Source organism: Pipistrellus kuhlii, unplaced genomic scaffold (genome assembly GCF_014108245.1).
Source record: "Pipistrellus kuhlii isolate mPipKuh1 unplaced genomic scaffold, mPipKuh1.p scaffold_m20_p_5, whole genome shotgun sequence".
Classification (NCBI taxonomy): domain Eukaryota; kingdom Metazoa; phylum Chordata; class Mammalia; order Chiroptera; family Vespertilionidae; genus Pipistrellus; species Pipistrellus kuhlii.
Window position 1 is genome coordinate 14,392,459 of NW_023425551.1, and position 15,177 is coordinate 14,407,635.

Below are 15,177 nucleotides of genomic sequence, written 5' to 3' on the forward strand. Positions count from 1 at the left end.
CCAGCCTGCGGATTGAAGGGTCTCAATTTTGATTCTGGTCAAGGGCACATGCCTGTGTTGCCAACTTGATCCCAGGTGGGGAGGGGGGGCATGCAGGAGGTAGTCGATCAATAATTATCTCTCATTATTGATGTCCTATCTCTCTCTCTCTTTCCTTTCTCTTTGAAAAAAAAATATATTGAATAACTGGAATGCTATGGGAATGATAGTTTATTATCATTCCATAAACAAAAACAGCTCAACATTTTGAGAACATTCTTAAAAGGAATATAGCATTATCTAATGTTAAAATTAGGAACAAATTTGACTAGTAGTTTGTATGGTGTCTCACAGATATAGAGTTCTGCTGTATTTCTTTTGAACATTTATAGTATCCAACAGTGCCTTTGTGAACAAGAGGCTGCATAGATCATAGAGGGTATTTAAACTGCACAGGAAGTTGAATTGTATTATAGATCCCAGACTTCTGGAGGTTCTTCATCAGGGAAGTATAAAAACAGAAGTAATAATAATAAAACATTCCCCAACAAGAAGACTGAAGTCAGAGAATTGAGTCCAAAGCTTGATGGGGCATAGTAAATGTGATGTGGCAAAGGAAATAGCAAGTTCAATAAGAAGCATTTCAAGAGAATAGGATTGAGAAAGTAATCTGATATAAATAACAAAGTGAAGATAATATTGTATTGCACCTATGGTTTCCAATTTGAAATAGAGAAATAACGCAATTGGCTTGATCAGATCATGGAAGTTGGGGAAAATAATCAAGTTTGTTTCCTAGGAAGATCCAAATAATGAGATTAGCTTTGAGTACGCTGAGTGTTTGAGACATTATTGAACAATCACTCAATATAGAACTGTTGAAGGCAGAATTGTATCTATCCATAAATTTATATGTTGAAGTACTAACCCCCAGAATCTCAGAATGTGACAGCATTTGGAGAAGGGTTCTTTAAAGAGGTAATTAAATTAAAATGAGGTAATTAGGAGAGTCCTAATTCAACATTCTGGTGTCCTTATAAGAAGGGGAAATTAGAGCACAGACAAATTCATAGGAAGAGCATTTGAGGACACGGGGTCAATACGGCCATTTCTATGCCAATGTGAGAGGCCTCAAAAGAAACTTACCTGCTGATACCTTGATCTCTGATTTCTATTACTTAAGCCACCAGTCTCTGGTACTTGTTATAGAAGAATAAGCAAACTAATATAGGGACACAGCAAAAGATGGAACACATAGATTGAGGAACAAGGGGTAGTCATAGTTTAATCGATGAGAGGAATGGAAAAGTCAATAAGAAAAGATAACTAAAAGGAAGCAGGAGTCTTGGAAACATCTGTACAATGAATATAGAAAAGAAAGAAAAATGTATTTATAAATGAAATAGTGGTATAATCAGGGTGAGGAAGGAATCTCTGGAGAGTTTAATGCAGTAGAAAACAAAGGAGCTAGGAATCTTAAGAACATGTCACATAAAGATTAAGAATAAAACTGAACAAGAGGCCCATTAGTGGTTGCTAGATAGAGTTAATAAATTACCTTTCAATGAGTATTTTAATGGAGTAATAGGGGTGAAAGACAGGTTGCAGTAGATAAAATAAGAAAAGGTGAATGGGTAGGAATGAAGAAAATGAGTGTAATATCCCATGTCACAGAGTTTGACAGTGAAACTAATACATAAGCACAGGTAATACCTAGAGCGGGAAGCAAGGACATGGAGGCCAGCAAAGGTGGCATTTGGGAGATGGAGTCAGAGATCTTTGGAAAGAAGAGGCAGAGGATTCTTTATCCAGAGCTATAAGAAGGGATAGTAGACACTCTGAATATTCCCAAAGTTGTTTATCTTCCCCTCCTCAACCCCAAAAATCACTATCCCCCAGAAAAGAGGTATTATAACTGACTGTTACAAAGGACCTCTTACAGTGGGATGTATTCACTGGGGAAGTCAGATTAGCTGGAAACAACAGCAAACATATGCTTGCTTTTATTGCTTATGATGAAGTTATGGAGTTAAAGGGAAAATAGATGCAAAGGAATTTAACAGAGAGTAAGTGATTATTTCTAGGAATACAACCTCTAAATTGCAGGATGATATCTTAAGCAATTATTTTTTAAATTACTTAATTAAATATTTGACTAAGTAGTTATATAAAGATTAACATAAATATTTGCCTCTAGGGTGAGTAAAAAAAGATAATGATTCTAATTTAGGAATGCATACTTGTGGCTTGAGAAGAAAAAAAGTCTGGGAATAGTATGCATCTTTCAAAAAATTGTCTTTCACATAATTTAGGAAAAAGAAGAATGAATTCAATCATGAAAATTGTTAGATGATACAAAAACTGCTTCCAATAATGCCAAAGTATGAGTATCAAAGATGAACAAAGGAGTTGGGGGGATTGCTTTATGAAATATGAGTGAAAAAGCAATTTTTAATTCTTATATACTATTATTATTCTAAGTCCTCAGGATACTAGATTGAATTAGTCTTACCCTTAGTTCATGCTTTATATTATTATTGATCCACATGATAGGAAAGCAAGATCATTTCTAAGGACAGGAATCAACATTGGAGCCTGAGTGACAGAGTCAATGCAAATGCTATAGTCCCTTTAAAAAAAATTCCACTGCAGCATTGTAAATGAAGATATTCATAAAACAAAGCTGATGATTTGTATTCTGCTGTTTCCTCCACGCTGTCAAGCAGAGAGACCCAGCGTTGCAGCCTTGGCTCTCTGTGGCCTCCCAGGGCAGAGCCTGATCACAAAGCCCTTCCCGAGATGCACTGGATGGAGGAGGAGGAACCTGGTTCCTCTCAAAGTGGTTCCGCGGGGAGTCACACAGAGCTCACAGTGGCTGATTAAAGCAAGGGTTTTAAATTGAAGCTCTGCAATGTCTTCTAAGAGCTCATTACATGGAGCTCTGTAAGGAACTAAAATTCAGAAAACTTTTATTCCCCAGCGCCGCTGAGAAATAGCCTTCCTCTAATGCCTCCTCACATATAAAACAATAAATATCTGCCTGGACTGGCGCACTTGGCATTATTGTGAGTAATGAGGGGTGAATCTATGTAAAAGGCTTTTGGTTCTATTAAGAGAAGCATCCACAATACCTCATAGCATGCTTGTTCAAAATCAGCCAGACATGTTCTCCATGCGAGGAGTCTAGAAAGGCAGCAGAAAAAGGGACACTATACATTTCAAAGAGGACTTTAGAATTTTCTAAATTGATAAAATACCTAATAGGAGCTAGGAATTGAGTTTGGGAAGGATATTGGGATATAAATCTATAATGTTGAAAACTTTTGAGCTTCCAATGTTACTATCAATGTTAAGAGATATAAACCCCAAGCATACACTGTATGAGGCTTAGCAGGCATATTGGAAGAAAATAAGTTTGTTTGATGAAAAGGGATAACATTCATTCAAACTAAGCATATTTGATATTATGCAGGAAAATGTATTTTCTTTGGGAGTTTTGAAGAAATTTTATCATAATATAAAATTTGATGCTACTTTTTTATTTTTCTTTGATCAGCAGAATTCCTCATCTTAGCGTATAGTCTATGTAAAGTGCCTGTCAAATGGAGTGATGTCTTTGTTGAAAGCATTTAGACCCACAGAGAGTGAGTGACCCTCTGGGATGGCTAGACATCTCCCCATTTTGACAAAGATTCTTTTCTGTTTGGAAATTATAAAGCTCAAGCTATAGACTTGGAAACTGACAGGAGAGGCTGTGTTTGGTTTCTTGGAACCTAACGTATTTTTGCAAGCCTGTGATACTGGGGAAAATAATACCTGAATTGATATTTGTGTCAGGCTCGTCCTTGATTGCTAAGGTTCGTATAAAGGTTACTTCTAAAGAAATGTCTGTCATTCTTACTCTGTACTCTTGGGATTTCTGCTTCTTCCAAATCCTGCCCTCTAAAACAATGAAATTATTTTAAAATGATAAGCAAAATATGATATAACAGCCCATCTCCTGTCCTGTAATGATTATATATCTCCTCTCTTATAGCTCACAGCAGCTGGAGGACAATTGACATTTACCGTATCATATGACCTTGAAGAAGAAGAAGATACAGCACTTGTACTCCAGTTTATGATTATCTTAGAGGTAGAGTATGGAAAGATTCATTCACATTCAATTGTTTTATGCTTTTAGTAGAGGCCCGATGCTTGAAATTCGTGCAAGGGGCTCTGCTGTGGTGGCCACCTCCGCCCCCTCTGCTGCAGCTTTGTCCGGAAGGATGTCCCAAAAAATGTCCCATCTAATTAGCATATTATGCTTTTATTATTATAGATTTAATTTGAGGTTATTCCTTACTTGATTGCTTTAACATCAATTTATATAGTACGATAGAAAAATGTTATGTCTTGGACATTTGTTTCTATGTCAGCCTTATGTTTCATTCTGAGACATATCTAGAAGACTAACCATATTCATTGGGTTCTAGGGATAAAGCAGACCTTTAGACCTGGCTTGCAATTTGAATTAAAAACATAATGGCCATGTTCCCAAGGGAATAAGTATGATGAATGTGTTTGGGCAAATGTTGATGTACATGGTTGTGTATTTTCCATCTCCCCTTGCTTCCAAGTAGAATCTGTTCTACTTTTTTGTTTGTATGAGGCAGAAGCAAATGAAAAAACTTGTTTATTTAGGTGTTGGTAAATAATTTTTACTTCAAAATTCCCATTTTAGGTAAGAAATATATGGGAAAAGCTGCTTTCAGAGTTTGAAGGGCCATGGGCAATTCTAAAATGTTGGAATCTTGAAGGCTTTGTCCTGCCCTTTCTCATACCCCTCCCTCCAATACTCACAAATAGTCAAAGGCACACACTTGCATGCACAGTTGTGATTCTGAATGGGTCAAGGTTGATTTAGCCCTGGGCTCTGTTTTTCTTATCGTGTGAGTGTGTGTGTGTGTGTGTGTGTGTGTGTGTGTGTGTGAAACTAGAAGTATACCTTGGAATACATTTGAGATAAAAGGTTTCTATAAATCTAAAATGGTGAGAAATCATATGTCATTAATATGAATGAACTTAGATAAGAAGGGTAATCTAAATGTCATAGCTCAGTCATTATAGTTACTATTATTTTGATGCCATGATTTTATTGTGAATATGAGAATGCAGAGTTTTTCTTATTTGTTTTTTTCAATGTAGAAAAGTCCTTAAGAAAATAGCTTTGAAATTTTCTTCCCTATTTTTATATACAACCCACATTCACCATAAAAATAATATATTTGAAATATCCAATTCTTGTGCACTAGTATAAACGCAAAGGATTTGAATCACATACATGTGTGAGTGTCCAGGTGTTTATTGTTTTAGTTATTTGGGGGTGGGGGCGGAGCACGGTCATGCATAACCAAGAAGCTTATACATTGCAATGCATCTGGTTTGGGCTATTATTGAAATTGCCTTCTCTGCTTTTCATATATACCAGAGATATACTGAATGACAGGGAAAGCCAACCTGAAATTAAAAACCTACTGAGGATAATCCACAAAGTGGAGAAATCAAATACAGACGCTTTGTACCCTTTTATGCTCACTTTTCCGTTTTACTCTTTAATACTTTCCTTTTTCCCTTTAGGGCAAAGACTTGAGAATCAGCAGAGCCCGAGATAAGGTGGAACTGCGACCATCTGAAGACTATATTTATGTACTGCCACTCAAAGAAGACTCATTTACCATACATGGCACAGATTCTCCAGTCAGTAGAAAAGAGTTTATGACAGTGCTTGTGGATTTAAAGCGGATCCTCATACAAATCACAGACAGCCTTGGGGTGGATGCCATCTACAGGTAAACTCAAGAACTGCACCTCCCAGTGTTTGCACATTTTCTTTGGGGCATGCATGCCCCTTAGAAGAGTGCCTTTGAAGATGTCCAAGGTTCCTTGTCTTCAATTAGTAGATAGTAATGGAGCACTGGTGTTCTAAAAAGTGTTTCTATTAAAGCTGAAAATTTAAATACCTAGAGTAAATCTGTCTTAGCCCTTCATTAGTATTGGTGATTCGTTGGCAATTCTGCCAGAACATGTGATAAAAATGATCCCTAGACGGAGAAGTGCTATACTGGAAACTAAAGTCTCTTTCAGGACTCAGATAGGGGGACACCAAATAGATGTAATTTCAGGATACCCATATTCAGAATCTAGTTTGTAAAGTATTTTCTTCTATTAATTAACTAGTTTCTGACTTAATAGTATATAGTTCATTTGTTTGTTTGTTTGTTTATTGTTAATCCTCATTCAAGGATATATTTTCCCATTGATTTTTAGAGAGAAGGGAAGGGAGGGAAGAGGGGGAGAAAGAGAGAGAGAGAGAAACATTAATAACTGGGACCAGGGATCAAACCCACAACCCAGGTACATGCCCTTGACTGAAATCAATCCAAGACCCTTTGTTTTGGAGGCCAATGCTGTAACCACCTAGCAACACCGGCCAGGGCAGTATCTATAATAATAAAAGCATAATATGCTAATTAGGTAGCCAGGTCCTGGATGCCTGCTGGGGGCCAGAGGTAAGCCTGGGTCCTGTGTGCCAGAGGGAATCCGGTGTTGGCAGCAGGGGGAAGGCCTTCTCTTGTACAAATTTTGTCTATTGGGTCTCTAGTATAGTTTATAATAAGAAATATAAGCACCTTCATTTAAATGGCCCCAAGTTTCTTTATAAAACACTATAAGACTATAAAGTTTGCATGGTACGAAGAAAAGAGGAAGAGCTTTGGAGCCAACCAGAATAGGAATTCAATAAATTTGATTGCTGATTATATATGTGACCTTTGACAAGTGATTGGTCCTTGTGGAAACTTGATTTCTTCAAGTATGAAGTGGAGATAATGGTGCCCACCTTTCAGGGTCATTGTGAAAATTACGTGATGATTATGTAAAGTGCTCATTACCTAGAACACTTTCAAAAGTTAGTTCCTTTTTTGTTCTCCATTTATTTTCCTTAAAGAGAGACCTCCCTGATGCAAACCAAATGTGCCCATGTCTGACTTACTGTAGGCTGCTTTGTTTTTTGTTTGTGAAAAATGACATCTGCCTGACAAAATGTAAACTTCACCTGTGTTTGAATGAGCTCTGTTCTTTCTCCTCTTCTATTTTAATAGCAAACAACAAGCTATCACGGCAACTACCTTTTTAAATCAGACTAAGTTAAATTATCAAATTGGACCCCAAAGTGACAACTTGGCATACCCATCATCAAAGCAATGTCTCCAATACTATTTAATTGACAAGAGGATTTTTTTTTCTGATGCTCCCCCAGCTCTGTCATTTGTGTGTGCTGCCTAGTTTGTCTTTCAACTAAGTGTAATCATCATTACCACCTCCCAAAGGAGGGATCTGCGGATTCATAAACAGAATCACTGCCAAACAATGTACCTCTTTTGCAGAGGCAATTCTGCTAGGAGCTGGGTTAAAATGCCATGAAGATGAGAAGCTGCACTCAGGAATTAATTATGTTTTTCCCCATTTAGTAAAACGAGTTTGTTGTAATGTTTAAACAGTATAAAGAGACGAGTCCTCTGGCTTTCAGAATGAATGATAACCAATTTGACAAAAACTGACTAGGGGGCTTATTTATTTTTGTCAGCACTGCTTCTCAGACTAATTAATCCAAAGGCATTTCCCCCTGATTTATGTCAGATGATTTCAGTGTCTGTCCATCTTAAAATCATCAATTTCATGTGAAGTCTTTTGAAGTGTCCCCAAACCCAAGCGACATGTTCACAGAGCGTGGCCATGTGAACTGACACAGAAGCCAATCCAAGTAGGTGGCAGCTTTCTGGTTCAAAAAGTAAAAGCCAATGTCAGGTTTGAAACTCCTACCCATGTCAGGTGAGCTGAAAGTCAACAATGAATTCCCGAGTCAGTGAACTTGTTATATTTTATTAATCTCTGACCTACTCGTGGATTGATTCGTATTTGTGAAACATTACTTGAATTGATTTCAACTTGTCTTGCACAGTAGGCTTCCGACTTGGTATACAGTTTGTATGCAAGCACAAGTAAATTGAAATGATCTCAACAAAAATTCGTGTTTAAAGTTATTTAAGGAGGACTTAATTCTCTGGTAGTTCTCTCAACAAATGGGTTTCGATCATTTCAAGTATGTGGTTACAACAGTCCTCCCTTGTCTGGATACATTTCAAGATCTACCATGGATGCCTGAAACCACAGACAGTACCAAACCTTATATATGCAGTACTATGTTTTTCCTATACATACACACCGATGACAAGGTTTCATTTATAAATTGGACCCAGTAAGAAATGAACAAGAATGATTCATAATAATAGAACAATTATAATAATAGAACAATTATAAAATGCTGTAACAAGAGTTATGTGAAGGAAGTACCTCTCTTTTCCCAGTAATTTTTGTATTTTTTTAATTCAAAACTATTCCTTCTATCTGTGTAACCATCCCTTACTTGCAGTACATGGCTTGGTGTCCCTTGGTGTCCTTGCAGAACATGGCTTGGTGTCCCTTGTCTTCATGAGATTCATTGCTTTCTGGCACAACACATTGCCCCTAGGCAAGAACTTTCACCTTTTCACTTAAAGGAAGCGCTTTGCAGCTTCTCTTTGGCACACCTGAACTGCCAGTTTCAGTCCTCTTGTGCTTTGGGACTGTTCAGGAAAAGGAAGGCTACTTGAACACAAGCACTGCCATCCTCTGCAGTCAGTCCGATACCCACAGCAGCTATTCTGTGACGACAGGGTGGATAGTATACGTGTGCAGCCTGGATAGACTGGACAAAGGAATGATTTATGAGGACAGAGCTAGTGGGTCTGAGATTTCACCATGCCACTCAGGTCAGTGTGCAATTTATTATAAAACTTATGAATTGTTAATTTCTGGAACTGTTCACTTAATATTTCGGACTGTGATTGACTTCCGGTGATTGAACCTTGGAAACTGAAACCAAGAAAAGAGAAACTGCAGAAAAGAGAGAGAGCTGTGGGTGGCGTTGGTAGTGAAAGGCAAATTGGGTGCAGGTCAAGATTTTGACTTTTATTCTCAACCCAGCTATTTCATAGTTTTAGCCATAAATGTACCTTTGACTTCTTTGGATTTCAGTCCCCTCCTCTGTGAAATAAGGAGGAGGACCCACCTGAAAAGATCACCATAAAAATGGAGTTAGAGGGTCACAAAAGGAGAGCTAATGGCCAATCAGCCCACAAATCTGAAGCATTTTTATCTGACCTGCATTATTCCAAAGAATAGCATTTTTCCCAAACACTGTTAAGACTTGGAGATATCTAGAATAAAGCACATACTGATATTTCTAAAATTGTGACAGTTTTGCTGTCATTTTTTTTTCAGGATTCTGAGAGGCCCATACAATAAAATTATTCCATTTCTTTCTCATTGTCCTCTTTCATAAGATGAAGATAAAACTAGAAAAATTTTCATCCTTATTTCAAGAATGTAAGAGAAATAAACTTAACCTAAAAAGCTTATTTTACTCTTTTAATTTCTCTAAACCTTAGCTTTTCAGTAGTTTCCTTGATATTTAACTCAAGCAGGAAGCCCATACAGCTTTTCATTAGCACCTATTCAGTGTAGAACTTAACAAAAAAATATATATTATTTCTTTCACTTTAGAATAGACATGAATACCATTCATCAAATTTTCAATCTCCTTTTGGAATATTTTATTTCCCTAATCTTTGAGGGTAGATGTGATCATGTGACTGGGTTTGCCCAATAAAGTGTGATCTGAAATGATGTATTACCTCCTATACCTCCACCCCCAAACAAAGCATTGAATTGCCAGTCAAAGACTCTCTGTATCATATTGATCTAGTAGAAGATGAAAAGAACCTGAAATCTTGATAGCACATAAAGGTCAGCTACCTTGAACAGTCATCAGCTGTGGAGGATTTTACAAGAGTCAACTTTTGCTTTCTGTGAATCCACTGAGAATTTGAGCACAACTAGGCCATCATAACCTTTTTGGGATGCTCCCATGAATTTTTATTGCTTCAAAGAAAATGCAGAATCTTTTCAGGGAAAGATGTTTTCACATGACTTTTAGAGTAAATTTGGGGGAGTTTTTAGTATCAGAAATACCACTCAGAATTTATATAATAAATAATCTAGAAAATCCTTATAAACAGGAGTCTTGGTGATTATAGAAATAGTATCAGTAGTATCTTTTAATTTTGAAATTAATGATACAGGTGACTATCTATATAATTTGAAGAAATTATACTGATAAGGACTCTGGGACTTAAACAATTTATGCAATTGCCAGTAACAGGCTCAGCCAGGATTTAAACCCACATGTGGTTCCTCCCCATAATCTTTGGCTGCCTCTCAAATCTGTTCTGTAAATATTAGATTCATTCCGTCTGCCAACATTTACTGAGCACCTTCCCTGTGTATTTTTCTAAGTCTCAGTTCCCTCTTCTGTAAAATAGCAGAAACAATATTTAACTTTCAAGATTGAAGGCTAAGTGAGAAAATGATGTATCCAAAACACCTGACAAGTTACTTAGCATATGTTGAGAGGCAATGCAAGTGACAAGATGGTCATTGCTTTTGGAGTCACACTTGGGTTTGAATTTGTGCTGTACCATTGGCTAACTGTATTATATGGACAAGGCACTTGACCTCTCTGAGGATTTTTACTTGTAAATGTGGACAAAGACATGATTACTACTTTGGGTTCATTGATTCTTAAGTGAGATGTCCATCAAATCCCCATTATAATGAATAGAAGATAGCAGACACTCAGTACATAATGATTATTATGATATGGTAATTCTAGGCTAAGCAAAGAGGATTCAGATATGGATAAATGATCACTGAATTCAAATAAAGCAAAGTCCAGTATGAAAGTCAGACAATAATATAACAGTGTAATAGAAGTTTGCACAGTACCCACTGGTAGAACTAAAGAAGGAAGAGATGAATTCTGATATTAATATTTAATATATTTTAATGTCTTTATTGATTTTAAAGAGAGAGGAAGGGAGAGGGGTGGAGAGAGATAGAAATATTGATGCAAGAGAAATATCAATTGGCTGTCTCCTGCATGCCCTCCACTGGGATCAAGCCCTGACCGAGAATTGAACCAGTGACTTCTTGGTGCATGGGTCAATGCTCAACCACTGAGCCACACCAGCTGAGCACCATTTAATGTATTTTTGATGAATGGCTGCATCAGTATAAAATTATGTCTGTCATTTACCTTAATTGATATGGAATTGAAAATATTTGGGGAAAAATGTTTTGCTCTTTCTTAGTTGGCCTACTCAGACATTGACTGGGCCACTGAATGATTTTGTTCCCATCTTACAAAAAGAATGAAAATGATCAGGCTCCTCAAATTTAGTACCTTGTGGAACTTCTTCAAGACAGAGGTTAAAAGGAGTTATGAGTCATCATCTTGTTTTAACAAAACAAAATAGAACAAAGCACCTGAAAAGCAAAAAATAAAAAAGTTATATATGATTGCTATCCTAACATCACGTTTATTTAAATAGAATTAAATAGAATTCAATATAAGAAAAAGTGGAGAAAGGATTCAGGGTCTGAGACCTGTAAACAGGGACAGTTCAGCTTATATAATTATGCATTTTCTCTTCCTCCAAGTCATAATAACAGTGAAAAAAAAAAAAGCCAGCTAAAACATTTGACTTAGTTGGAAAATCTTCGATAAGTTCATGCACCTCCAAATATCAGTACTTTATTATTGCCAGTGTTATGTATTTAAATGAATGCAGCCTGGTTTTAAGAAAGAAAATGACCATATTGGAGAAGAGGGAAAAATAAACCCCAAACTGCAGCCTTCTTCATGAGTAACACTTAAAACTGTTAAACACATTAAAATCCCATTTAACAAATAGCAGAACCTAATGAACATTGGGAATGCTCAGTGAATACCAATGTGGAGTATTGCTGGGAAAGATGTTTGCGTGATAAAATTTCTAATAGCTCCAATGGTTCCATAGATTAAGGAGAGAAACATCTGTTGTTCAAAGACAAATGAAATTTGACAGTTCACTGAAAATATTTTTTGTTTTCTTTTGTTATATTTTAAATGTTCTTAAAGTACACAATTACTCTTTTTTTTTTACTTTTTAACTTTCTAATACTTTCATTACATTTTAATTATCGATTTTATATTGGAAATCCTGGGAGTATATCCATATACAATTGACCAGTCTGCTATTTAGTAAATTGTTACAGTCTTTCATATGTCAATTAACTAGTATAGTAATCCTGAAATCATCTCCTTGTGAAATTGAAGTGATCAGAAATATGTTATAGGACAGTCTATTAATTGCTGGCACCTAGGTGCCACCGTACTTTCAGATGAGTTCCAGCCTTTGACCTCAAGTCTTGATTCTGTGATGTTTCAATTTATTTTCTTTGTTAATCAAACAAATAATGTGTCTTAAACTTATCTGATTTTATTCATCTGAAATGTGGATACTAAGCTTTAGTGTATCATTTGTTATAGAGTATGCTACTAATTATTAGTAATATAACTAAATTCCACTCATCTATTCACAGTATGTATGTGTGTGTGTGTGTGCATGTGTGTTTGTGTTTAGTTTAATATCCATCCATTCATTCATACATGTATCCATGTATTCCCCATTTATCTATTGTTCTCTCTATCCATCCATCCAACAAAAGTGCACTGAGCATATATTGAGCTGATCACGCCAGGCACGTAGTTTAAATGACAAGGTCTCTGTTCTCAAGGGATAGTTCATATGCTCATGTCAACATAAGCAGAATTATCCTTAGTTTAGTAACTCTTACAAAGCTTATGTTGTATTAAGAAAAAATGCTAGATACAGAAATTCCACTCCTACATGTATTCCCAAAAGAATTAAACACAGGTACTTATAAATTACATGTACATGAATGTTTATATTGGTACTATGTTCAATAGATAGAAAATGTAGATAGCCAAACATCCATTGACAGGTGAATAGGTAATAAAAATGTGGTATATTCATAAAATACAGTATTACTCAGCCATAAAAAAGAATGCAGTACTGATACACACTAAGACATGGATGAACCTTGAAAATATTATGCTAACACAGAGAAACCAAACACAAAAGGTAATATATTGTATGATTTGATTTGCATGAAATATCCAGAATAGGTAAATCCATAAAGGCAGAAAGCAGATTTTCACCTACTAGGGGTTGGGAGAAGAATGACATAGAAAATGATTATTTAGTAGGTGGATTATTTTTTGTCTAATAAAAATGTTTGGAATTAGATGTGGAGGTTGTACAACATTGTGAATCTAGTAAATAACATTTTAAAGTGGTTAGTTTTATGTTATGTGAATTTCACCTCAGTTTAAAAAAAAGGATTTCCAATGACACTTAAAAAAAAAAAGACCATTTAGAGGTTTTCTAAAATTCTCTATGTACAACAGTGATTTTTAATGCTTACCGCTGCCAGGTTGTCTAAGCTCTACCCCCAGAGAAGAAAGCATTTAAGAAAGAGTGTTGGATGAGTTCATCTGTAGCCAAAGATAATCTGCTTGTCTGTAGAGGATGCCAGCTAACAATTTTAGCATCTGGCTTCCCTGTCCAAATGCCTATTTTCTGGGATTTAAACTTGATTTTCCTTTTCTACTTCCTGATCATGTATGGATTATGCATATTTCAAGGCACTATCAAAGGACTAAGATTGGTAAATGGAGATAAAAACAATAAAGATTTAGAAACTTGTTGCTGAAAAATTTACAGCTTTGTGAAAGGTTGTCACTTTTAAAGAAACACTTACTTTCCTAAAACTGGCAAGCTTTTTGTTAATTATGAATTGACATTCAATTAAAATCTACCACCAGTCTTGAGAAAAGAAGTACAAATGCCTGCCATAGCAAGAGTCAATGGCATTCTTCTTATGCTTAAAGGATGCCATATTATGTGATATGGAGGTCTATCAATCATTGTAAAAATCAGTATTATCATTATGTATCAATAGCAGCCATTTAATAGTGCTCTTAAGTTTGAAATTTATTTAATTTGTTAAAATGATGAAAAGCTAGTTTGAGGGATACGAATAGTATTTCTTATACTACTCATTCAGTCATTTCTATTCTATTTCTACAGTTAATGAAAATATAAAATGCCTACTAATTAATAATCAACTACATGTTTTATATTATATCAAGAACTTTCTATTTATTACTTAACTTAATCTTTTAATCAAGCTCATGATTTATGGACTCATATTATCCATTACATAGATGACAACATCGAAACAGAGAGATTAAGAACTGGTAAATGTCAGAGACTATATATATATATATATATATATATATATATATATATATGTGTGTGTGTGTGTGTGTGTGTGTGTGTGTGTGTGTGTGTGTATTGTATACAACTTATGTAACGGCAGATTTTCAATTTAGCCAAACTAGCTGTGACCCAAAATAATACGTGACATCAAATCACTCTGTTAAAATCACCAGACTATAAAGGATTATCAATATAATAAAACCCATAGACACAGAAAACAATGATTTCCATTTAGGCCCAAAACAAATTAACTAATTCACTGAACTTTGAGAATACTAGACTTTTACCTACCAATGTACAGATTTATTTTTGAGAAAAATAAATCAAGATTATTTCTTTTCCCCTTTTTCTTCTTCTATATTTTCCAATTCAATGGCTCATACTGAATATATATATTTTTTTACTTTTTCCTCCATTTTTAAATCATGTGTACCATGTTCTTTCTCTAATTTATTCCTATTGCCTCCTGATTTTCTAGTTTAAATGTTAACTTAAATCAATTATATTAATGTTTTCTGTTTTAAAAACCTTTTCAAATATGTGATCTTCAACTCTCTCTAAACAAAGAAACAAAAAATAAAATAAAAAATGGACTAAATCAAAACACAGCCAAAAAAAACCCCCAAAAAAAACAAAAACAAGAAATGAGCAAGAATGCTCTCATAACTTTTCAGCATGTCATGGTGGTAGTGGTTGTGCACACTATTAACTGAGCAGACTTTACCTAATACAATGAATGACTAGAGCTTCAAGTTACGGATATTCTTTAACCTTCTTTCTAAAGGCAGATAATTTGCTTATATTATATTTGCCTCACTGTTACGGTACTATTCCTTCAGCTATATAATGTGTAGGAGCTTGTTTACCTATT

At 35.4% G+C, this 15,177-nt stretch overlaps 1 protein-coding gene across 6 annotated transcripts in view; it reads left to right on the forward strand.

Moving 5' to 3' along the window:
* Positions 1–15,177, forward strand: part of LAMA2 (laminin subunit alpha 2) — a 453,474-nt gene that overhangs the window by 233,126 nt on the left and 205,171 nt on the right. For all 6 annotated transcript variants that reach the window (XM_036413664.2, XM_036413665.2, XM_045573302.1 and 3 more), the window contains exons 13-14: positions 4,016–4,114; positions 5,599–5,810. In XM_036413664.2, the coding sequence (XP_036269557.1) occupies positions 4,016–4,114; positions 5,599–5,810 (311 nt within the window). The remainder of the gene's footprint in view (positions 1–4,015; positions 4,115–5,598; positions 5,811–15,177) is intronic.